A 26,676-nucleotide genomic window follows, 5' to 3' on the forward strand; every position below is an offset into this window, starting at 1 on the left:
GTCACAATTTCAAGCACAACTTCCTTTAGTCACTCTTTTTCCTAACTCCTGTTTTAGCATCAGGGAGCCTGATGATAATTTAGATCACTATACCATTTAGAAGCTATGGATCTCAGAAGCATAAACATTAATGAAGCGTGCCTTGTACTTCAAATACTCGCTATCCTCACCATTTCCAAAGTGAGAAATGGAGACAAAGGAGGAATAATCTGGACATGGTTCAAAAGGAAAAGTGAAATGAAAGTTTTCTGGACACATTCCAGAAACAACTTTCTTTGATTTTATTCTCTCTTTACTGCCAGTCTCCCCAGCAACCAAAATGGAGAAGCAATTCCAATCTACGCATGGTTCAGTAATATCGTGCAAGGCTGAAGAAAAACTAGTCTGTATTGGGCATCGTTTTAGTTTAGTCTTCTGAAGAACACAGGAATACTTGACACTGATGCACGGCGACTGTTTAGACATCCAGAAATTCTTTTTGCCTACTGTAAAACAAGACAGCTCCATAAAAGAGATCCTTTATAACTTCATTAAGGAATCTGTATCAAACTCACTGGTCTATTACATTAGGAATACAATAGAAAACATACGGTTTTATAATTCAAACTGTATATCGTGGTTGCTCAAGGGATGTTCACTGAAAACGTGTCGTCTGGCAGAATGAAAGATTTAAATGAACTATTAACCACAAGCAAAAAAGAAATTGCAAACGCAGTAATATCTTTTCAATTGCACTGACAGTATTCATTCAAAACTAATTCAGAAAAACGTTAAAACAGAAAACCAACCAAGCTACAAGCACTCAAGAAAAAGTATTGAGTCAGACTAATACTGTATAATTTTAGAGTAACTATATTCATCAGAATTATTTATCAAGGCTAAACCTGTAACAAAAACACATTTCTCAACATATCCTACCATTTCTGCCACATTACTAGTATTACATTGATTTAGAATATTTCCATAGAACACTTTTTACAGGTGCAGGTTCAGTAGTCCAAGATAAGTCTGGTTTAAATAAAAACATTAAGTACCACATGTAATAAAACAAAACTGCAAAACCAGACTGCAGATATGAGACGAACCTCAGAAAAAAACCACGTTTTTTACAAGAGATTTTTAGGTATGAAACTGAACTGATACTAGCAAAATGCCAAGTATTGGAGTCAGAATTTACAAACAACTTAGATGGTTGTGTGTGTTATTGCTATTACAGAAAAAGCCATACTGTTACCAGAGATAACTGAAAAACTCAGTCACTTCAAGTTACAAAGTAAGAACGGTTCTATATAACAACCGGGAAGACTGCCAATACTGCAGTTTAACACTCCTATAGCATTGACATTTTTATTCCAAAGACCTTCCTGGGAAACCAGGACCTAATAAGGTAGAATTAGAAACTAACCAAGTATTTGTATGACACTCATTTCAAGCACAACAGGAAACAAAGGTATATCCAAGATAACAATCCTTGTTTTGGCTACTTGTTCATTCTAAGAACTAAAGAGTTCTAGTTAAAAACAAACAAACCTAAAGGGCCAATGCACTACCCAGCATGATTCTAATTATATATGTAATATGAATGACAATCAGGAGTAATAAAATCTTACAGAAGCACTTGAAGCATACTCTTCTGCTTCAGGGTCTTTGTCAGAGAGTCAGGTTTAGAAAGAATGTCTGGGACATGCACTGTCCTGGGTAAGGCAGCTGCATCAGGGCAAGTGCAAACTCCAACCCTCTCATGGAGATCAAAATTAGTACTGTCACCTTCTGTGATATGGACTCTAGAGTCAATCCAGTAAGACTAAGGCAGCGCTGATATCCCCAGTAGCAACTGACATCATAAGGAACAATACAGCAGGGCAAATTTACAGTACTCCTATAACACTGGATTATAAAACTAAATTAAAAAAATAGAACGTCACATTCAAGTTTCTTACCTTATAGACGTTTTCCTGTATCGTTGCTTTTAATTTAGAGCTCCCTGTTTTCATTCCAGACACCAAAATGGTATCTCCTTGCTTGGCAACTTTTTCCATCTCCAGTATATAAGAGGGTGGAATATAAGTGGATTCTGAAAACTTGAGTATACTGAAAGGTGAAAAGAGAAGTGAGCAGAAAAATTTAAACCAATCTTTGTAAAACCACACAGAAACACCACTACCATCTATTCATAGCCATTTCCATGTCTTAAGCAAATTTAAGATGTCTGCCTGGGACCAGATATCCAAATTTTACTTATTCCTGTACATATCTGCAGTTAATTTGCGTGACTGATAAAAGTTTGTTTGAAGCTTGTTTGTCAGCCTTAAAAAGATATCAGAAAACTGCACATGTTGTCCACAATGGTCCCTCCAGTTTTTACACTACATGTAGACTGCAAAAGCTCTCTAGATTATTGTGGAACAGCAGATGTGAAAGACCAACAGCTTATGTTTATAAAAGTAACAGCTTAATGAACCATAACACAGCTTTGACCGATATGAAGAAGCTTGGATGCATTTAGTAGGTATTGTGTTGTTTTTTTCCATAGTCATTTATTCTCTTAGAGAGCTGATTTCCCCACATTATAGTCAAGCATCATATGAATAAAGCCAGGTTCTTTGAAAGAAGACAGTTTCCTATGTTACTATGTCCCTACAATCTATCTACGTTTTGTTGGAACCTGTTTTTGAAGTAACTGAAGCCTCTGCTATATGAGTTTGAATATTTAATCTCACAAGATCACTGTATGTTAAGGAAGTTTTGATTAATGTTGTACTTGAGAAGCATCTGTAACCTTTTTTGTGAGAAAAATCCACGTTTCACGTGTTTGCAGTCTGGTCAGATTCAAGGGTGTCAGGGATGTATTTTTGCTAACATTCCCATTGAGCAATGTCAAAATTCACCATCGCATTTAATACAATGAATACTAGCACAACACTGCTAGAGAAAAGGATCCCAGTGTTGTTGACCATTTTACTTTTAGTATGTTGGTGTCAGTGTAAAGATAGAGTTCTCAGAGTACGACTTGAAAAACATTCCATCAAGATAATGGTAAGTAGCCTTCAGTAGTTTAATAAGGATGCAAACTGAAATTTCTGTTTGAAGCCACTGAAGTTCAATTACTTTAAGCTGAAGACCAGAACAACAAAATCAACACCATAAAAGGATATAGAGCAGATAGTGAATAAAAAGACAAAGAAAACAAAGGCAAGAGATGGTCTGGTGACATACCTGTAGGAGCAAAGAAAATCGTACAGTTTGGATTCTTTTTCTACCCCTACCACAGTTGAGCTCCTTGACTTCTGAGCAAGAACTCCACCTCCATTAAACAGAGGGAAACTGTATTTCCCCTGTTATACAAGGGCACTGGAAAACACTGAACTCATTAATGAGTTGAAAAGCACTTTTAAGGTCTTCAGATAGCAGTTTCCATAAAACACAGCTCTTCTAAACTGCAGTAAATTTATTCTTTGAGTCAGACCTGGTAATGAACCAACCATCATGGCTTATTTATCAAGCAACTGCTTTCCGTTCATTGCTTGTCTGAAAGGAACTATATTGAATATCTTTCATTGAATTATTCCATCTAGCCTTGTGAGCTGTACCTAGCTTGCAAGCAGTCACTTGGCCAATTCGGATTTAAATGTTAGCTACTCTGAAAGCTATTTCAGTGCCAGAACTCGGTGTTGACTGAAACCTGAAGCTCTATGAGCCAGTAGAGCTCCTTTCTGGAATGGAAGCCCCTTTCTGTTGCCTTCTGTTGTGTTTTTTGTTTTGTTTTTAAATCTTCGCACAAAATGTTCTCTACTCATTGGATTATTGGATTAGAGCTACCTGGGCTGCTCATTAACGCTATCAGTTTTTAAATTAAACAGGGATGAGAGTGTCCAGGAAGTTGAGTAGGTACAAAAAAAAAAAAAGGAAATAAAAAGACGTACACATAGGCACAAAACAATCAACACAAGTATTATTTTAGGTGTCAGCTTAGTTAACTGCCTAGATGTGGGGAAATATTTGCAAACCCAAAGGACAGGAGATTTGCTTTTTTTTGGAGAACAATGTAAATGAACTTACCGCAATGCATTGTGGGAATCTGAGAAGCCATCAGCCTCCGTGTCTTTTACTATTGTCCAGTCAAAGACTAATCCTGCCAATGTGCTGAAAGTGTTTCCTGTGAAACAAGCAAGTAAATTAAAACAAAAACAAGTAACAACCCATAAAGTCTTCCTGGAACACAAGCTTTTTTCCCTAGGAATTTTATCTTATCCCTAAGAGAACTACCAGTATTTAATTACAAAAATCACAATCTATTTTGCTTTACTGACCTGTGCAAATTCAATATAATTCTGTCAACCACTTGTCTGTCTAGCTTGCAATGCCATATAACACTTCATCTTCCAAAAATAAAATAAAATACGCACATCTCATCTTCAAGATGGGTCTTGCAGCGTCAGCTGGGACAAATAAATCCCAGTATTTACTACGTTTTAAACTACATTTTCAATCGTGTTCCTTCCCTTGACATTCAGATTTACATTAAACTAAGAATCAAAGCAAATATATTCTCAAATTCTTATGCTTTAATGTTTATTACACCTTTAAGGTGCAAGAAGATTTTAAGACAGGACAATGCAACTTACAGCCTATGTTCTCTTTCCAATTTGTATACAACTTATTGCGGACATCTCTGAGTCCCAAATAAATAGGACTACAAACAAAAAACTCAAAATGAACATAGCAATATAACTAAAATTGATTGGTACTGTGTTATTTAACACACAATCAAGTCTAGCTTTCTTTAATGATACATGCATTAGCTTTGCAAAGCTGTACGACGCTTTTTTTTCTTGCTCCAATTGAAAATAAAGTGGGCCAGCGGAGAAAAAAGCAAGTTATGGCACTATGGAGAAGTGATGCCTGGACACAGCCAATGCTGCAGCAAACTGGTATCACAAGCACAAATGCTTCCTTACAGACTTGGAACTGCCATTCATCTGGCCTGGATGCCGTGGCTCCTGTTGGGGTCCCCCACTACAAAGACAAACTTAGGTTGTCAAAGACAACCTGAGGTGGTGGGCATTCCCCAGGTGATGCAGGGTCTTACTCCTTCAAGGCAGGACCAGTGATCTCCACAGCATGGATGGCAGCAACAAGCCACAGGTTAACCCTACCAGAGGCAGCACCAGGGAGGGAGACAGGTAACACAGCACTTGCCATGAGCGCCGAACGCGTCCCTGCCCCTCTGCAGGATCACAAGGGTGTCAAACAGGCCGCCTTGGCTAGCCAGAGCATCACCCTCACAGGCTCTTCAAAGGTCGCTGCTGGCTGAGACCTGTGCTCTGAAAATAATTCAGTCTTTATACAACTACTGATGTAAAAAAGCTTTCCTATATCATCAGGTTACAGAGACAGCAAGTGCAGATTCGAGACTTGTCGGAGAGGCAGGACCTGCTGTGTTTCCTTGGGTTAAAGTCACAGAAGACCAAGTACACCTTGGATGAGGGGAGAATCACTGATGACCCACCCAAAATCCATTTGCTCTCAAGCGTTATGGGTAGATCTCTCTAACTGGGGACTGTACATGTGGAGGGTTTTTATTTTTCCTAAAGAGTTACGGAGGGAATTGCTACCTGATGTTCAACTATTAGTACAGGGGAAAAAGAAGAGGAACAGAGAAAAAAAGGAAAAAAAGAAAAAGGCGGTCACTACTGTCAAAGCTGCAGTTAGGTAAGGTACTCTGGAAGCAGCTAAGAAAGAGTTGGGATGAGGGGAAAAAAAAAAATCACAACACTGTAGATTACCAGATGCCTCATAGATGGGATTAGATGTGGAAAACAAGCATTTTTAGTGAACTAAATTGTACTCCCAACATCCTCAAACCCCTGTAAGAGTAAAAAGGATAAACCATGGAGACTTTCAGATATCCATAGACAAAAGCCCTACTGACCTTTAGTGGTGGTATCACAGGGCTCTTAGAACAAGTTGAATATCAAACAACTACAATTACTTTGTATCATCTCTCCAGAAGACTGAATATACTTCAGATCCCCAACTGCCCCCAGCAATTCTTTCACAAAGACTATGCCAGACTACTTTAATCAGTTTTACAAAGATTAAGTTTGCAAAGCATTCTAGTTATGTAGCAGTAACTTCACATTTTAATTCAATTTCAGTTCCCTGTATACCACTGTCCTATGAAAAATTTGCTTGTCATTCCCAGACTGAAAAAATATCCACAGTAATTTTAGCAGACCATCTTATGCTTTTGGAAGATGTCTTGAAATACTTCAAAAAAAATGCTAAATTGATAGAGAAAATGTTTTTTCACATTAAAACAGTGTTATAGTCAACTAAAAGCAACATTTTTTTTTCCTACTCCAGAAAATCCTTTTGACCTGATTTTTTACAGCTAGTTCACCATACAGAATTGGGGCAAGTACCACACAGAAATTCAAAGATTTTAAATGCAAAACCAAAAAAAATATCATTTTTACAAGTTTACTATGACACGATCAAAATGTAATCTGCAGAAAGTCAGAAAAGTAGGAAACATTCAAATCTCCCTAAAGTATTAGCTCCACGCACTGCTACAATGACCAGGCAATACACAGCTGCAGTTCTTCAAACACGGCTGTAAATTTCAGGACAATCATCATTTTGTTAGGCCTCTGTTTCAACAAGCTGAAGGTCTGTCATATGAGTGTTATTATGGCATGACAAACTCTGTTCAAGTTAAGGGATTTCTACCCTTTCTAAATACCTAAAAGGATTACTGGAAGGTTTGGGGTTTTTTAGGTTCCCATAATTAAAATGGTTTATTCACATGAATTAAACTACTCCTGCTTATGCAAGTCTTTCTAGATGTGGAGATGTGACAGTACCACTGAAGAAACTGAACAGAAGAGCTCAAATTTATTCTGACAATTCTTCAAACTTATTTAAATCTTAAAATGAAATCACCAGTCTCTCTCTTATTTAACTCTTCTCTAGTTAATTCATAATAAAATAACTTCAGCAAAGCTCAACAGGTAAAAAAAAAATGACTTTTTTGTATGCCTTTTTATAAGTAGAAAATATTTACAAAAAAAGAAAAAAAGAAAAACTGGAAAATATGTATGGTAGAGTAAGGAACAAAACTATTCCTGAAGGTATATCAGTACTCACAGGAGTGGAAGCATCAATATTAATGAATGATCTAACGCATACCAGATGCAATAATCTGGCAATATAAGATGCAATAATCACCATTTGTCCCAAACAGATCACAGTTGGTACGTAACTTTTTAACCTAGGTTGCATAGTACACAGACTAATACAATGTACTCAGTCTCTGTGTGGTGTGCAAGTTTTCAGCAAAACTAAGTAGATTTTTCCAGATTTTCATAGAACTGAATAAACATTTTATTTTGACTTTTTCCTCTTTCTTAATATTAAGAGAAAAACCACTTGAATTCAGAAGCACAGACACCCAAGTTAATTGGATCAAAAGGAACTGATTTTCAAAGCTTTCAAATGTATTCCAATCCCCTAAGTTTATGTTGGGATGTTTAGTCCTAAGGCTTTTAACAAACATTTTGTTTCAATCATTTAGATTAAAAGTTCACCCTGGGTTTTAAACCACTGCTCATGTTCAAACTTCAAAGTTGGATGGCTTCCAAGGCAAATTTGTCCATTGAGTATGCTTGAAAGGTTGTCAAAACACCAAACCAAGAATCTGGTCTTACATGTAGCATAAGAAAACAAAATTACTTTTCATTATTAACATTATTGTCATACATAACCTGACACTTGTGGTTTTACAATTAAACAAACATACGATGGGCTCATTAACTATTCAAAATGAACGATTCAAGCTTTTATAGCTGTTTTACATATCATTTCCTTTCCATTAGCTGTCCTAAAAATCGTTTAGTCCATGTGAGTGTTCATGTGTGCATAAAAATTGATTGTTGAAACAAAGCATGAAATTCTTACCAGAATCATAGCTCCTTCTGAAGCAAGAAACAGTATCAAAAGCAGAAGCTTTATGCTCCTACTAAATAATTATGGATTTGATCCATATGCGCTGGATATGGATTAAATCTAAACTATACCTCCCAAGAAGAAGTGCTTCTATAATAATCAAAAATACTGATCCAACCAAGAGGTGGTTGGTCCTTAATATCATCTTTGAATGTCCTGTTGTATGCTTGACTGGACGCAAAACGTCCCTTCACAAAATTCATTAAAACATCTCAGTTCAAAAGGAAAAAAAAAAAAAAAAGACTACTTCATATTCCTCAGTCTAGTTAAATCCTGACATGACATTTCAACAGAACAAGTGTTGTGTCTTCTTCCACTACATTCTTACTCCTGACCTGAAGGTAGGATTGCTAGTAGCTGATATCTTCATCGTAATAATTTTAAAACCTGATTTTTAAAATACTCTTAGCACCAGAGTTAAGTTGTCCTGGGCAAGTAAGGAAAAAAGGCAAGAAAAAGACGTTAGAAATCAAGCAGCATTTGATTTTCCTATTCAGGTAGTTGGGTATGTAGGTTTTATACCTAAAGGAAAACAATGGGTCACTGAATGCATTATCCAGAGAACTCCCTTTAAATTGCTCTGCTTGGCTTAACATTCAAATTGTGTCGCAAATAAAACCAGTGCACATACCAAACAATGAAGAGTTTCAGTACGAGTAAATTGCTTACCTTCAGAATCCAAAGCTTGAATTTTTAGCTTTAGTGGTGAATCTTCGAGATAAAGTTCTCTTGTTGTGGACACAATTTGGATGCCATGAATTATATCAACTATAGCATCACAACGAAGAACTTGTCCAGTCGCTTGAAGAGACGTTAAAAAGAGCACATGAATCAGCAGCACTGGAAGTGCTCATCATCCAAACAATAGCACTAGCAAGACAAAATTCACCCCAAATTTAAGCTGATGACACAAGACACTGACATTGAAGGAAGTGAAATTAGGTCATGACCTTGACTAAGAAACTCTCGGTCAAGTGGTAACTGTGGCTAAACAAGCAAGAAAAGTAGTTCCCTTCCTCACAGTTCCCTTCCTCATTGAGCTTCAGAATAAATCTTTTAAAAAAAATTGTGATTTCCAACTACGCTAACAGTGACAGACACTTTAAGTGCATATTAAGAGTTTGTACAGCACAACTGTCAGACACAGCTTGTGTCCTAGAGAACTTAATGACTGCTACCCAGAGACCATAAAACCCTATATCCTGCTTGATTTAGTGACTGCAAGATTATTTACTCAGCCATCTGCTTTTGCATACCTGTCACTGTAAGAACTAACCAGCGACATTGTATGATAGACACAAAGGCAATTTCCAGCTTTCTAAAGGCCAAAGTATTTTCAGCCTCCACAATCACTGCCTTTATTTTTTTTTTTAAATTACCTGCTCCTCTGGATGCTTCATCAATAGTAATTCCAGGCCTTTAAGAAACAGAACTTTAAAAAACAGCCTATGGAAAGTGCAAAATGATTATGCATCTGAATGGACACTTGTTGTTTCACGCACTTTTAAATCTCTACTTTGTTTCTAGATGATGCCAGGATGTCCAAAACAAGCATGATGTGCTTACAGAAGTTAGAACTTACTTATATCTTCAGCAAAGATGATACTTGTCAGACGCATGGGCTGCGAGGACCGTGCCTGGACAACAGCCTTCCGCGAACACTGGCGCTCACCCTGGTCTGCCGGCTCTATGCTTGCAACCTCTGGCCTGGTGGAGGACCTACAAGATTATGTAGTTACATTAGCAGGAGTTAAACTGCTGCTAGAGAGAAGTCAAAGGGCTGGTTTAAAAACCATCTAAATAATTTACATTAGATGTGCTACATAGTAAGAATTTGACTTTCACAGGAGATGGAGTACAACAGCTTATCAGGGACTTCAGCAAAAGTGAGCCTGGGTTGGAAAAGGGAGGAAGCACAAACCAGAGGCCCACCAGAGCCCAGACAGACAAAAGCGCATTTCCCTCTGCTGTGGCATCTTCACCGCGAAATGCAATTCAGCCTAAGAGCTATCTCCAGCTATTTCCAGAGCTACAAAACCTCTGGCCTGGCTATTTATTAGCTTAGAGGTGTGGAACAACGAGCAAAACCACACACACACAAGACTGAAGTAGAAGGTAAAACAGTTCTAGCTAACAGCTCTAAGAAAAGTTCCATTCGCTACTTGTCACTGGCATCCAGGTGTTTGAGACAGCCTTCTGGAAAAAAAGGGGGGCGGGGGGCTCCTGATGGCAGAACACCACAATTACACACGTTTGCTGTGACTGAACAAGTGAGAACACTCTTTTAATTAAGAAATTAAGAAGTATTGATTTACTCTGTTTAGTCAAAGTATGTGATGCTGTAAAACATGCAAAGTCGTATCTTTGGTGAAATTTAAGCATATATGGAAGGAATTTTGACTTAAAATTGATGCACCTATTGCTTCCTGCTCTGACTTGTATGGCTTTTCTGAAGATAACTGCTCCAGAAATTAACTCAAGGAAAGCTCACACGAAGCCCAGCTCTTACTTCGGGGTGGGGGGAGGAATTCAAATAAATATTAGAAAACTAAGCTTCTTGAAATTAAATTTGAGTGTACCAATGTACAGCTGAGGCCAGTGTTCAAAGCAGCTGTCACCAGGAGGTCACCCCTGTGCCCCAGGAGCAGGGCAGATCCCATCTGTTGGTGCTGCCCCTGCGGGAGCTGCCACAAGGACACAGGACACAGAAATGCCACCCATCAGGAGCATCTTGGTGCCTGGCAGCCATCGCTGCTGGTCAGGGTTCATAACTCCAAGCTCTTTCAGAGGGTCCTTTGAAGGACTAAAACAATGGAAGCACGCCCTGAGGACAAAGCCAGTCAGGAGCTGTTCTCCCAGCTGATGGCAGCAGTTCTGATGAAGCCATCTAGTTATCTGACGAATGCAATCTAAACCATTTACCAGGATCCCACCCGGTAAAGGTGGTAGAGCTGCGCTGATTCAGGCTTTTCTTTGGAGGAGGTTCAAAACCACCTACCTGGGAGCTACGGGAAACAGCTTTTAAGTTGGCAGGGGGATGGCGGGGGGCTTCGAGCCAGCAGCAGCAGCGTGCAGACCCTTCTCTGCAGGCACCAGCTGTACCCACTGCTGTTACTGGCATAGCCAACCGGAACAAAACAGGGAAGACAAGTGTCTTGTTGACTGAAAATGTACCCATTTCAAAAAAAATAAGGTATCACAACATGCTCGGTTTTCTTGGAGATAACAATCGCAGTCTAGGAACTTGGCTTGCAATCACTGCAGAAAGGTAAAACCAGGGTCTGCAGATTTAAGTAACAAAAAGCACGACTTGGTCCACGAGTCCAGTCAAGCAAAACGCCACCACCCACTTTGTTCGAGGCAGTCACTAAGACAGGAAGCGAGCATTTCTTACAGGGGCTTCAGGAAGCAAATAAGCTTGGGCCACCTCTCTGGTTCCCTGCGCGTGGGTCTGGATCGTATCGCACTGCACCCGTCCATACAGCAAGGCCCCCAAGCTGGTGATCCAAGGGCACTGAGTAGTCAGAACATTTTTAATTGTGCATGCTAATGGAGGCATACGGGTTCATTAGGCACTGCGGAGCATTATCATATTTTTATCTTGGGCAAGATCCATTAATCCAATGAATTATTAATTCATCCCATTGGTGTGCTTCCAACGTTTTGCTCACAGAAAGATGAGTTTTAAAGGGTTTTGAAACAACAGCAGCAATTGCTCACCCAGAAATTTCAAAATATTTCATCTGATCAAGGAAATGACAACCCGCAGCAGGAAGCAATGGACAATTTAAACCCCAATTAAAAGCTTAAACCTCAAAATTGTTTGTTATATTCTAGATACCTAAAAGCAATGCACACAAATATGAGCATTTTTATACCAGGGTTACACTGTTCCTAAAATAATGACTTTCTGTATTATTAGAATTTGAATTTCCTACACAGTGATTAATTAAAGAATGACCAATTAGTTATTTTCCTGTTATTCTATAGCTACCTAGGCAAGCATGAAGCAGCTTCCCAACATTCAGCAAGTTTCTTTAAACAACATTGGTATTCGCAAGCATGCAAGCTTTTTTTTGTACTTGGCTTGTAGACTTTTTAAGCTGAGGGTGCAGATCTCCCTTAATAAGCAGGCAGGCATTTTTTTAAACAAGCATATATGTATGGAATTGGCTTTTATTTAGTTCTTCACGTTGTTGAATAATCTCTGCTATGAGATTTCTTGATTAATTTGATATTTTGCTTTTCTGTACTCTGAAACTGATTGTGTTTACTACGCAACAGGGGTTTCACCGTGTTTTGTGTTTGTTCTTTTAATATACCATCCAGGACCACAGCACACAGCCACTACAGTAAGCACCAACAGCACTATTGTGAAACTAAACCTAATTATAGGATATTTTTCAGATTAGAAAAAGGCAGGAACAAAGGAAAACTAGAAGTTTGTACTAAATTTTAGCTGTAAACTTACACATACTCCAATTACAAAGACAATTCTAAGCTTTTACAGCCAGCTATAGGTTAACTCTTAGTTGACACTGGAGTGATTAGATACTATTTGGACTACCTGGTAAAGGTAGAATATCAGCTGATTTTATAGCTTTTTTTTCCCTAATACAAATACGTTTTTAATTTTATTCCCAATAGGATGTCTCTTTATCTTAGGCAACTGCCTGAACCTGTTAGGTGAAGCGGGGCCTGTTGTGATTTATTTCATGAAATGGTCTGTGTGATGGTCTTTCTTTCTTTCCCTTCTTTTTTTTTTTTTTTTTAAACACTAACCTCTGAAATATTTGATGACCCCTCGATACCATTCAGCAACACTAAAAAACACACATTCTGTTTTCAACCAATGTCTAATTCAGGGCCAAGTACGCAAAGGTTAAGGCACTAACCAAAAAGGCTGCGTATTGCAGTGGCATTACTCTGCTGTAATACACGAAGGGATCGCTACCGTGTTCTAGATGGACAAGAAACTTTTGCTTTAAAATGGCACCAAAGACTGCAGTTTGTATCATCTCCCACTTACAGCAGGTCTTCAGCAACACGTCAGTGTGTGATAGTGAAAGCTAAGCTTGTCAGAGGTCAAAATTAGATCCTGAGAAGCAAGCAACGGGAAGCATTTCTGGCACTAGCTCTCAATCCCATACCAGCGTCTAGAAGAAAGAGCAGGGCAGGGGAAGAGGCGCGAGAAAGAAGAGCGAGGTGGTGGAGGGGGGAGCTAAGAGAAACCCCAATATCTGTTTCCTTCTGGATAAAATCCTACTTGCAGAGGAATTGACGAAACTTGCAATAAAGACAGCCAGCCCTCTTGCTGATTTCAATTTCATTCATGAGTTTTTCCCCCTTGGACACAGAACTGCATGCCAAGGTCATGATTTACAGATATACCCGGCCCCATTCCTGTACTTTTCATGGACTGTTCTGCGATATCACCTATGAATACTTTGAGGATCATATTTAATCTGTTTATCAGCTGGTTAAAGATTCAGCAAATATTTTTCCTTAAATTTAGCAATACTCTGCTAATTTTTATTGCTTCAGCATACTGCATTGCTTCTTCAGATCTTCAGACTAAAAGCAACTGACTGTATGAGCAAAAATCCACCTCTGCAGAGAGAGATGCACCATAACGGTCAGTTGATCAAGTATTTTAGGATTACATAGGCAGATGTGTAACCAGAGAGGAACTGCATAGTAAAGGTTTTCAAGAGTTTGGTAGGACTGGGTTGACGAATACAGCATGTGCCTTACTGCTACTCACTCTCAGGGCTAACACTGTCGGCATACAAAAATGAACAAACAAGAGGCAGAGCAGCATACAGGCAACTGTAGTTGTATGATAAAAAGTAGATTCCCAGAGAACCAAGGATGGGAACTGAATCCATTCCAAAAGCAGCACAGAGGGAGCCTGGCAGAGTTCCCTCAAATCTTAAGGATTTTCAACTACCCAGCGGGAGATTATCTCTGTTGTTCACTCAGTCCTCTCCTAGGATGTTTCACGTTGTAATAGGAAAACAAAAAGCGGCAAAAAATCCTCTATCTAGTTCTTCTTTAAAGGCAAATGGAAACATCACACACCACAAAACAAACCAAGGATGAAGCACTCATGAGATTTTGTAATGGTGATCAACTGACATGCCTGCTAACTTCAGGGGAAGCAGACTAAGCCAGCGGTGATAGTTTTTGCAGTCCAGCCCAGCCGCCCAGCTGCAACTTGCATGCTTTGTCAAGCCAACAGGTGGCCAAAAGCGTTTCGCTGTAAGTGCTTATCTCTGTCCCTTGTCTAGCTGCGTGAAGGAGAGCAGCAGGCTGCACTGCCCCGCTGCTACTCAGCGTCGTGTTTTAAACACACACACACAACTAAGAGAACGCGATAAACAAAGGTTGGTCTGCACAAGTTGTTCTGACATTAGCTTAGCCTGATTTTAAATTAGAAAATAGAAAATAAACTGAAAAATGGCAGTTTAATGCCAAAACACAGATGTCACATTTTTGCATTATTTCAAATAATCCGGTCTGTTTAAACCTTAGCGTATGCAGACACCCTTAAAACTTAGATTACTAAGATGAGACCCATGACTGAAGAGAGCAAAAGTCTAAAGAGCATTTCATTAAGTGTTCAGCAGCAAAAGCTGCCAAACTAAGAAACAAGAGTCCCTGCTCTGCCTGCCCTCCTTCCCGGGCAGGATATGATCAGATTCAGAAGTTGTTTCCCCAACAGTAAACCTACACTGCAGGGTGACACATTTGTTAAGAGAAAAACCACAGCTATTTCTTGTGCCTCTTCAGCTCTGGCAGAAGATCTATGCCAGACACTCACGCCACCCGTTCCGGTTTCAAGCCAACATCCTCAGGAGCCAGCCGCAGGTGATGCGGACAGCAGCAGGACCCGTGTCACTTAGCCAACACAGATATCTCAGCCTGATTCTGAGCTCCTGCTGGTGTCTGCAGGAGCCTGAAGACACACTGGGAAAGCAGGCACCTCCTCAAGACAAGAGAGCGTTTTGCTACCTGCTGCCACGGCCCTGAAAGGAGGAAATGCAGCACAGCTGGGAACCAAAGAACGGAGCAAGGATAGCAGGAGATGACAATCACTGGAAAACAAGTCACTTTGTAACATGGTAAATGACAATCAGTACCTCACACTAGCCATTCTTCAGTCAGAATCAAAGACTTTTTTTTAGGCCTCTGGTAAAACAGACATCAAAAACAACAACAAAAAAGCTGAGTATCAGAGATTAGATTGCCAGACTTAAAACAAAGTTACAGACCTTGGTCAGCAACTCTAACGTATTTTTTTAGAGTACTGTAAGCCATCACATATATCCCATGGACTGATAAGACCTATCTACAAACCAGTATCAGAAACACGAGATAAGGAGCTAGAAAATGCCCTTTGCCAGCCAACTACTGCAACAGCACCATTGCATGTAGGTTTTGGTTTCTCTCAAAGTACCACAGAAACTGGAAAACTGGAAAGCAATTAAGTCACAACATGTTATAGGCTGATTTTTCAAGAAATTAGGTATGAATTTGGAATGTTTGGGATGTGTCCTGGTTCCAGTTAGGACAGAGTTAATTTTTCCTCATAGTAGCTGGTAGGGTGCTATGTTTTGGATTAGGATGAGAAGAGCGCTGATAACATGCTGATGTTTTAATTGTTGCAGAGCAGTGTTTACACCAGGCCAAGGACTTTTCGGCTTCTTGCTCTGTCCTGCCAGCGAGCAGGCTGGGGGTGCAGCAGGAGCTGGGAGGGGACAGACCCAGGACAGCTGACCCAAACTGGCCAAAGGGGTATTCCATACCATCTGACGTCATGCTAAACAATATATAGGGGTGGCTGGCCGGGGTGGGGGGGCCGGCTGCTCGGGGATAGGCTGGGCATCGGTCAGCGGCTGGTGAGCAATTGCATTGTGCATCACTTGTTTTCTTACACATTATTATTATTAATACTATTATCATTATCACTATTATTATTATTATTGTTATTATTATATTCCTGTCTTAATAAACTGTCTTTATCTCAACTCACCGGCTTCTCTTTCCCGTTTCTCTCCCCCATCCCAGAGAGGGAGGGGGGAGGGTGAGCGAACGGCTGTGTGGTGTTTAGCTGCCAGCCGGGTTAAACCACAACAGGATGACTGATGCAGTTCTTCACAAACTCAAAGGACATCATTTGCAGATAGGCTGTGTAACATGGGTGTCTGGGGGGTAGGAGGCAGCATATGAAAGCTGTTACACTACAGCAGCACCTCAGTCCCTTCTTCAGACACAGCTCCAATCTGATCATTTCCGCTCTGAATTCCTGATTTCACACATGCAAGCCCCCCCCATCTTACAGATGCAGTCACTACTTCTGAAGTCATTACGCTTGGTACTTCTGAACTTGTTCAGTTTAACGGCCTTCTTCCAGTAATAGCTACTGCCAACGACTTTTTCAGAAAAGTACAGGAAACTTGTCAGCCAGTCAATACAGAGCAACCTGCCCCTCCAAAGTACAGTTCTTCCCAATACCCCACAGTTCGAGGACTTCAAGGGCAAGGATATAGCGGGAAAGAGCCACAGATGCAGTCTAACAAACATGCTCAGAGCACCACAGCGAGTATTTCTGCTTCTGCTCAACCCCTCCTAGCTACTGCTTCCTCTGATCATTTTGTAAGCACATGTTGAGTTTTACCACCCACATCCTGCCAGCCCCTGCAAAGCAGAAGTGAAGAAATACACATTTACAACCTCAGTAGAGAAAACGATGGCACACTGTATGAAGTCAGTGTAGTTTCCTTAGTTCTCAACTGAAATGAATCTCCGAAGGCAAACAGAATAGAGGATAGAAAAGCGGACTGAAGAGCATCTGCACGAGGGCTATGACCCCGTAGCTGGTAAACAGCACCAGCGTACCATGCTCTGAAGTGCCTACAAACACGCTCAGCTGAGATGCGTGCGGACCAAATCAGCTATTTCCCTGGAGTACATTCCTACCTCTTTTCATCTGTAGGTCCCGGAGACTTACAAACACCTACAGGCTTCTGACAGACAGCATCTGGCACATGCATGAATGGCTGTAGCCATCCCCCAGCAGGGCACTAACAAAACAGGGAAAAAAATCTATACCTTGCAGATTTTACTAGTGCTTTGACGAGTTTTCTACCCTTCTAGAATGTACCTTACTACATACAGAAAATTCTTTAAAGGACTCAGTTTTTACAGATTACAGTAAGAAAACAGAAAAGCCTTGTACTTGTGAGTTTGTTGTTAAAATGGTGCATAAAATTAAATTATGTGACAATATGCAGCTCTATCAAGTAACTTGCTCCCAGTCAACTTTGGCACAGCTCTTCTTACCGCTCTCCTATATGTGAACGTCCTCATGTGCGTAAGTTGCACAGATCAAAGGCCTGTAACTAGCTCAGGGATGAGAAGCATAGGCCCACCAGAAAAATTCCCACAGAGAAAAAAAATAGCCCTAGAAAACGTATTTTAGTAACTGTCAGCCACAAATAACAACTAAAAAGTGCTACTAGCATCTGGCACATACAAAAGGATCATCCCAAACATCTCCTGACTGCTAGAGCTTTTTCATGCGGGTACCTCCTGCGTATTACTGATCCAAATTACAATTCTAGCATATTAAAGGAAGGATGAGGAGCTGATAACGTTTACTTAACATGAAGGCCGCGACAGTTTCTAAACCTGTGCACACAGAGGCGTTTGCCTTCAGCCCCTGGTGCTTGACCCAACCCAGATTCGGCTCCCACGTGGGCCTCCCCGCCAGGACTCTGGGTGCTGAGCACGAGGGCCGTGCTGAAGGCCCCCAGGAACCAGGGGAACGTTCATCCCGGAAAACCTGGCCTGGCTTTCCCCAGGTGACACACGGCCTCCCCTTACCGCCTCAGCAGGAGGCTCTCCACCCCACCTCAGCTTTGCGCTGCAGGTGGGTGCCTGCTGCACCCTAACCCCGGACCCCCTTTCTGGGTGCAGCGGGGCACTGCCACCAGGGTGCCAGAGCACTGAGGGGCAGCAGGACCGGCGGGGGGGGGCACGTTTGGGACTAGTGGTGCTTGAGGGTCCCTTCGGCCCCATCCTTTGCACGCAGCCCCCCTGCAGCGGCTGCAAAGGGCGCACCGAAAGGGGCAGCAGTCCGCCAGGCGGCCGCCCGGCCTCTCCCTGGGGGGCTCCGCGGGAGGCCCGGGGCCTCCCTCCCCGCCTCCCTCCGTCCCTCCCTCGCTCCCCGCAGGTGCGGCCGGGCCGCGGCGGCTCCCCGCACTCACCAGCGGTAGCAGCCCTCGCTGGCCTCCAGCGTGAAGTTGACGTGAGTGCCGCGCGTGAAGGGCAGCAGCACCTTGGGGATGTTGAGCTTGGGGGAGGCGGCGAGGCGCTGGAGGACGAGCAGGAGCAGCAGGAGCAGCGGGAGCGGCAGCGCCCGGGGCGCGGGGGGGGCCATGCTCCGCCGCGGGGAGCCGCCGCCGCCGGCGGGGAGCGGGAAAGGGCGGCCGGGAGCCGCGGGCGGAGGGACGTCAGCGGCGGGGCAGGGCCGGGGGCGGAGGGGCCGGGCCCCAAGGGGTCGGGTCGGGCCCCGCGGGGAAGGTCTGGGCCTGCCCTGCCCGGCGGGAGCCGCGCGGTGAGGGCGCCGTGCACGAGGCTGTGTCAAACTTTGGCCACGCCGAAAGCCTCGGCTTCCAGGCTGCCCTCGGAAAGCGAAACTGGCCGACGAGCACCTGACTTTATTTTCAGGCTTTCCCTGTTTTTAAATGTCTGGATAATGTGAAGTCTTCAGAAATGCTCCTTCACCAAAACAAACAAACAAAACCAACACCAAACAAGTGCACATCAAGAGGATAAACTCCAGCAAAATAACAAGGCAATGAGAAGGTTATTCTAAAGTGCACCACGCATATATGCACTATAACTACTGCATATTGTAGATACATAGGTAGTAGTTACGTAAGTTAGTATGTAAGTTATACTTTCTATATCTACTAGACCCGGTCCAGCAGCGCCCCTTGGGCTCCCTGTGCCGCAGGTGAATACGCCACACGCCATCAAACCGTGCAGGCACTCCGGTTACACGGGGGGAGTCAGAGCTCACTCAGTGCAGCAACCAAAATGTTCTGTGCTGCCGCCCTCATGGACCTTCCAAATAAATAATTGCGTGATTTAGAGTCTGAAGAGAGAGAAGTAATAGTAGCACGCCTAATGAAAGGACTGTTCCATTAAGGATGAAGTTCTGGCAGAGAATCCAAGAAGCTTACAGCAAACTGAGTAGGAAACGAAAAGGGCAGCTAACGGTCCCAGTAGACTGGAAGCTGGCAATGTTGTGCCAATTTTCAAGAAGGGCAAGAAAGAAGACCCTAGCAATTACAGGCCTGTCAGTCTCACGTCAGTGCCTGGTAAAATTATGGAGAGGATGATCCTTGAAGTTATTGCAGCGCACCTGGGGGACAATGCAGTCATTGGTCCCAGCCAACATGGGTTCATGAAGGGTAGGTCCTGCCTAACAAATCTGATTTCCTTTTATGATAAGATCACCCATCTAGTCGATCAAGGGAAACCAGCTGGTGTGATCTTTTTGGACTTCAGCAAAGCTTTTGACATGGTTTCCCATAGGATCCTACTGGACAAATGTCCAGCATACAGCTAAACAAAACCATCATACGATGGGTGAGCAATTGGCTGACGGGCAGGGCTCAAAGGGTTGTGGTAAATGGGGCCACATCTGGCTGGCGGATGGTTACTAGTGGGGTCCCTCAAGGCTCCATTTTAGGGCCATTCCTCTTCAATGTTTTTATAAATGATTTGGACGTAGGACTAGAAGGTATTTTGAGCAAATTTGCCGACGACACCAAACTTGGAGGAGTTGTGGACTTGGATGAGGGTGGAAAGGCCTTGCGGAGAGATCTGGACAGATTGGAGAGCTGGGCGATCACCAACCACCTGAAGTTTAACAAAAGCAAGTGCTGGGTCCTGCACCTGGGACGGGGCAACCCTGGCTATACGTACAGACTGGGCGACAAGACGCCGGAGAGCAGCCCCGCAGAGAGGGATCTGGGGGTTGTGGTTGACAGCAAGTCGAATATGAGCCAGCAGTGTGCCCTGGCAGCCAGGAGGGCCAACCGTATCCTGGGGTGCATCAAGCACAGCATCGCTAGTCGGTCGAGGGAAGTGATTGTCCCGCTCTACTCTGTGCTGGTGCGGCCTCACCTCGAGTACTGTGTGCAGTTCTGGGCACCACAGTACAAAAAGAACATTAAACTGTTAGAGAGTGTCCAGAGGAGGGTGACGAAGATGGTGAAGGGCCTAGAGGGGAAGACGTATGAGGAGCAGCTGAGGGTACTGGGCCTGTTCAGCCTGGAGAGGAGGAGGCTGAGGGGGGACCTCATCGCAGTCTACAACTTCCTCGCGAGGGGGAGTGGAGAGGCAGGTGGCCTATTCTCCATTATCACTAGCGATAGGACCCGTGGGAACGGTGTTAAGCTGAGGCAGGGGAAGTTTAGGCTGGACATCAGGAAGAGGCTCTTCACCGAGAGGGTGGTCGCACACTGGAACAGGCTCCCCAGTGAAGCAGTCACTGCACCGAGCCTGTCTGAATGTAAGAAGCGATTGGACTGTGCACTGAGTCACATGGTCTGAACTTTTGGGCAGACCTGTGCAGTGCCAGGAGTTGGACTTGATGATCCTTATGGGTCCCTTCCAACTCGGGATATTGTATGATTCTATGATAACAGACTTGGAGAAAGACAACTAATAGTAAATTCAGGCAAGAATGATGGAGATGGGACTTTTTTCCTGATGCTCTCAGTGTTTAAGTTGAAGAATAAAATTCTGTCCTGCGAAATAGCTGGGAAAGATGGTCAGTTTCTTTCCTCCTTATCAGGCCTCATCTGATGATACTTGAGCTGCCCCCACTGTGTCTGTTTTACTCATCTGTGTTCTCAAAGTACAGTGCTTTATGTGTATTTCCTGGCCAGTGGTATTTACATGTATTTCCTGGCTATGGAGCTCCTTCCCGAGCTCCATGGCTTTCATTGCTGTGCTTTCTTCCTGCTTAGTTTGCTGTCTGCTTCCCTCCTCACAGCTGCAGAGCCCTGTAAACTATCTCCATCAAAAAAACATCAGTTGAGGAAGTATGGAAAGTAGTCCTACGTGCAAGAAGGTACTTAAACAGTCAACAGAGGAATAAGATATTACAACTGGTATCCCTCATTAATATGGAAAGGGTGGTGGGAATTAGCTGTTCCTTGTATTTGAGCATTTGGTTATAACCATCCATTATTTAAAAATTATATGGATGATCTTACCTACGGACAAATGCACACAGCTGCAAAGCTTGACTGGCAAAACTCGCATTGATTTGGCATCGGTCCTGCTGACAGGAGGTAGCTGCCTCTGCATTACGTCTCTGTTCAGCTGCTCCTCTCCGCCTGCAGAGACTGAAGTGCAAGAGGGGGCATTACATTTCATTACTTCAGAATAGGTATCATAGACACAGTATATAAAACAACATTCATTTTTTAATTATTTCTTTATCACTTTCTTTGCTAGTGGAGTTATCATGTTCAATTTACTGTATTAGACTTTCTGTGTCTTCATACGCCTATTGAAGATTTTATGAGAACATCCTCTCAGCCTTACAACTATTCTCTACAGAGTCAATGATGGATTTATAGCAACTATAAAACCGAACACTTTGGTTATGCCTGCCAGTATTTTCCTTCCAAGATGCATCACAAGAAGATGTTTGGCCAAAGGAAGGCATAAATTCAGTAAATTTCTATAATTAAGGCAGACAGATAATGGTAGTAAGGAAAGAAAATTTTAAGTTCCAGTGAAGTTGATTTATTTCAAATTATTCAGAAAGAACCACTTGTGTTTAGAAAAACAACGACAAAAATGTAAACTAAGAGCCAAACCTGCCATTCTTTGCATTCTCTAATCTGCCATGGATGTCACTGGTAGTTTTTCAATGTGTACCAGGTAAGCGTGATCGAGTCCCAAAAGAAAAATGTAGTTCTTTCAAAACCTCTTTTCCTGTTGTACAAATCCATTTGATATGCAAGAGTTTCCCGGATGGTATAAAACCCCAAGACCTTACTAAATTATTCAGGATGTGTCTGATAACACTGAGATTATGAAACAGTAACATCAGATAAAAATAAATGTTTTTCACTTCAGAGTTTCTCTACCTTTCTAATGTAAATTTATGGTTATTAAAGTAAGCTATTTATAGCTCTTTTCAAAGTGTTACATAATAGTGTTTTTGCCGTGTGCCTTTATACAGAGATAGAAATCATATTAATGAGGTATTCACTGAACAACTGAATGAATGTGTGAGTGATGAGAATTCACAAGAAAGAGACGAGACAAACAAACAAAAATGCCAACCTTTGTTTCCCCTTAAATACATCAGGGAAATTTAGGAAAGCACAGAGGTCTTAAATCTTGAAAATAATTAATATAATATATAAATAGGCAAGTGAATATGTTTAATGACTTAGGTAATAGTACTAAGGAGAATGAATTATGAACTTTTCAAGGTTACTTGCTTTCAAATCCGGTATGTACACCTCAGAAATTTTAAATAGGCATTCAGGTACAGTAATTCTGAGTCTTTTTAAATGTTAACACTGCTCTGAATTGGTTTGCTATTTTCTGTGCTTTAAACATCAGCACGAGACCGGTTGCTGTACTGCAGCATCTTTCCAATTTCCCCGTTCTCCTCCTGCGAAACAGTTTTGCCTTTACTCCGTGCTGGAAATGAGGGCTCTGTCCTGTGCCCCTTGGGCACCCGCGCCCTCCCAGAGACCTGTCCTGGTGCCTGCCCACCCTGGCAGTGAAGAAATATTTCTCCACGCCTGGCCAGATCCTGCCTAGCGCCTCCCACTCCCTTCCCCTCCTCAGGGAGCTGCAGAGAACAGCCCGGCTGCCTCTTGGCCTCCTCTGCCCCAGCCTTCCCTCGCAGCACACACCTCAGCCCTTCCTTCTTCCAGCTCTTGCTCCAGTCACTTTCAGGTTCCTTCATGGCCTTTCCATATGGTAGAGCCCGCAGCCGCACACAGGTTTGGGGTGAGGCCGCACCCCGGCAGGTCCCCTATACCCATGCAGCAGGATACTTCTGTATTTCCCCATATCTACAAGCAGTACATAAAATGCATTTCAAATGTAAAATTACGAATTTTATTTTCCATTCTAATATCACGTAAGTAAAAAAATGAGGACATCTTGCTGACCTTGAAGAAACCTAATAATTTCTGTTATTGGATGGTGAGCCCTTCCAAAGGAGATTTAAGTTATTGCCATGGAATGATAGAAGAAAAAGCACGAGCTGTTGGAATATACAACAGAATATAATACATTATGTACACATTAAAATCTGCTATGCAGATCCGAGTACAAAGTCTGACTGCACCATCTGGTTCAAACTACCTCTAAATTCTATAGGTCGTCATCTCTGGAACTATGATTGCATCATTCCATGAAATACCCAAGCACGCTTTGGAGTCGCAAGGATAGTCATGCCAATGCTCTTTTAACTATTTCACAGGTGACAAAAGCTTAAAGTAGCGTTTGATAGCTTCATGATTCTTTAAACAGCACGTGAAGCTGGGATATTAAAAAAAAAAAAAAGTCTGATCTCTGTATAAGTTTTTGGTTTTTACTTAAGATATTTTCAGCTTCTTTAAGCCTAGGCAATAGCAGTTAGTTTGAATTCCCTAAAACTCTGTGTGCTCAGTAGCCTGTTTTTTCAAAAAGTCCCATAAAAGGCAGTAGAAATTGCAGGTGCTCGTACTTGTAGAAGTTAGGTTTTTTTTTATGACTTTTTTTCCAGATTAGGAACGAAGCACAAGTCATCCTGATTTCTACTGTCAACACTGCTCTTATGTGGAGAATTTAATTCATTAGGCTGTCAGTTTTCAATTCAGCAGGAGGTTAATATTAGTATGTCCCAAGGATCTGTGCTGTAGTTAGTACTTAATATATTCATTAATTATCTGGAAAAGCAGAAATGAGGGGTAGTACAAAAAAATGAGGTCAGCAGGATTTGCAGATGACAAAATTATTTAGCATAAGTCTTTATAAGAGGAAGCTGTGATGAGCTTCATGGAAACAGAACTAGACAAATTGGTGGCATAATGGTTGATGACAATCAGACATTGACAAATGTATGCTAGTGCACATTAGAATGAAAAATCTGAACTGCTTGTGTGCATGGCCCTCTTCTAACTTATCACTAACTCCAAAGGGAAAAAGAGCAGCCAGCACAATTTAAAAATTCTTCTCAATGCTCAGCAGCAGTCAAAATCTAAGTAAGTTGTTTTAATACAAAAAAAATAAATAAATAAAAATAAAATAAATAAATAAAAACAGCATAAAACCCCACAACACAGTAGAAAATTATCAGTTCCAGTTTTACTTTAAACTTCACAATAAGGTAGGGTCATTCAATCTCGCCTGAGACTAGGTAAGATAGGGCCATGTCTCAATAATTCCTGAATCCATCTTCAAGTCTATTTTGTTTCTGATGCAAGAATCTGGAAGCCCATTGGTATAACAAGCTGGGTAACATTGGCAGAGAGTTTGCCTTCCTTTGTTTTGAATTATCAAGATCGGTGCCATTTGGTGTTACTCTCTTGAACAGACTTCTATTGCCTTTTCAAGAAGTGATCTGCTTTTTACCAAATATCACCAGTCAGCTTTTATTCCTTTATGAACACCCTGAGCACATCAGCACTCTTCCATTTTATTTCTCCTAAATAGCTGGCACCTTGGTGACACCATTTATGTTCTTTATAAACGTTTCCTCTTGGGGTCCCAGTGACACATTTGTATTCTCCGTTTTCCCCCCATTTGCTTTTCTTATTGGTTTTGGTTCCTTTTGAACAAGTTCTTGCTGTCTCAGATCAGCTGTCTGCATAACAAGCATACTAATCAGGTGATAATGAGACAGGAAGATTAACTTATTTATTAGCATTACACATGCTAAGGTTAGAGCCAAGGTTAGCTACAGTATAAGCAACAGTAATCCTACAAGACTAGGTGTTTTTATAAGATGAAATCTGCTCCAGGGTGATACTGCAGTTTTTAAATTTTTCTGCGGTGGAAATGCGAGACAGTCCTTTGCAGCAGTGATTGCAGCCCAGACCCCAGAGAAGTGTTTAGCAACAGGTTTCCATGCAATTTTTAAATTGTGGCTCATTTTAGTAACTGTGGAACAACATTGTTCTTATTCCTCATGTAGAAGGCGTGGAACACCTTAAGTGAAACACATGAAATATTAAAACATGAAACACATGAAACACATGAATATTAACTTATTTTACTATTATATTACTTATTTTACTATTCTACCTAAAATTTGTAAAATCCTTTAAGTGTCTCAGATAAGAGCCCCAGAAGCGCCATGCTGTCTTATAAAACTAGGTATCTGGCGTAATTCATAGAGGAAAAAAGTTTTAAAGCAACTCCGCAGCTTGCAGTTTCTCTTTGTGAATTTTTCTCTCCGTGTTTTTATGTAATAGCATTGTAAATTAGTTACAGGGATGCCAATTTTAGCTCCATGTTTGTCAAATGAAATCACATATAGATTCCCAGCGGTATGTTATAGGAAGCCCAAGGTTTTTAGAAATACATAAATAGAAGAAAAAAATATTTTTCATTTATTAGTTTTCATTTCACAGAGAATCTTCTTTGTTCATAACTGACTGTTGTAACGGCTTTGAGTCTTTGATTATTGCCAATTATTTGAATAAAGATTTGTTATTATTTGAAAGTTTGAACTTTTGGGCTCTAACTAATTAGTAGGACAGGAGGGCAGAGAAAAGTAGTAAATTATTCACTCACATTTCACTAAATTACAATGAAATGATCCTTTCAAATTGAAAAGCACTTGGTGAAAAGCAGGAGACAAATGAGATTTTCTGTATAAATAATGAATAGCCCTCATTTTTTAAATTTAAAAATCAAAAAAATACATTTACGTAGCTTTGTAAAATGCTGGGCTTAGTTTTACTGAGTTCAGAACACATCTTGTTTGACCTTCATGGAGTTTTCTTCATATCTGATTCCGCATCTGCTTAGCTTTAATGACTGTAATGCTAATCTACTGAAAAAAAATTACACTGAAGGCTCCATAACCATTTTTTCCTTCCAATTTATGCCTGAGTTTTGTCTCACAGTGAACTAAATAGATTAGTTATATTGCAGGACTACGTGCATGTGCAAGTACTGTATTTGCAAAAAATAACAACATTTGCTTCATAATTCAAATATTAAGCAATATCTCAGTCTCTTAACGGTGCCCTTTCCTTAATCCTAGATCTTCTTGTAAATGATGTAATTTAATTAAAAGCAATTCAACAGATCTCAAGATACTCCTTCAGTGCAATAACCATCTGTAAAGGAACTATTTTATCGACTTCCCAAATTCTTCAAGAAATTGCATCATTATGACTACAGGCACTCTGCCCCCCAGCAGATTTATGCATGTACTTATCTTTGTACACTGCAAGTCCAGTGAATTGTTATATTTAAATTGCATCTGTTGGTAAAAATTGATCCAGATATGTGAAATAAGCATATCTGAGAAGTAGATGTATGACCTGGAATTCACATTTGACTGCATTCACAGTAGTTTTTGCTACTTTGGCATTCTGCAATACTGTCCTGAGTCCT

The 26,676-nt window shown here is 41.4% G+C and overlaps 2 protein-coding genes across 2 annotated transcripts in view; one reads left to right on the forward strand and one right to left on the reverse strand.

The window, feature by feature from the left end:
• NUP210 (nucleoporin 210) overlaps window positions 1-18,515 on the reverse strand; it is a 66,241-nt gene extending 47,726 nt beyond the window's left edge. The window contains exons 1-5 of the mRNA XM_048046159.2: window positions 18,279-18,515; window positions 9,590-9,726; window positions 8,677-8,808; window positions 4,060-4,156; window positions 1,941-2,091 (exon numbers count right to left, since the gene is read on the reverse strand). Coding sequence (XP_047902116.2) covers window positions 1,941-2,091; window positions 4,060-4,156; window positions 8,677-8,808; window positions 9,590-9,726; window positions 18,279-18,451 — 690 coding nt within the window. The 5' untranslated portion in view covers window positions 18,452-18,515. The remainder of the gene's footprint in view (window positions 1-1,940; window positions 2,092-4,059; window positions 4,157-8,676; window positions 8,809-9,589; window positions 9,727-18,278) is intronic.
• HDAC11 (histone deacetylase 11) overlaps window positions 18,301-26,676 on the forward strand; it is a 44,659-nt gene continuing 36,283 nt past the window's right edge. The window contains exon 1 of the mRNA XM_048046185.2: window positions 18,301-18,319. The gene's annotated coding sequence lies outside the window, so the exon portion shown is untranslated. The remainder of the gene's footprint in view (window positions 18,320-26,676) is intronic.

This window comes from Anser cygnoides, chromosome 10 (genome assembly GCF_040182565.1).
Source record: "Anser cygnoides isolate HZ-2024a breed goose chromosome 10, Taihu_goose_T2T_genome, whole genome shotgun sequence".
Taxonomy (NCBI): Eukaryota; Metazoa; Chordata; class Aves; order Anseriformes; family Anatidae; genus Anser; species Anser cygnoides.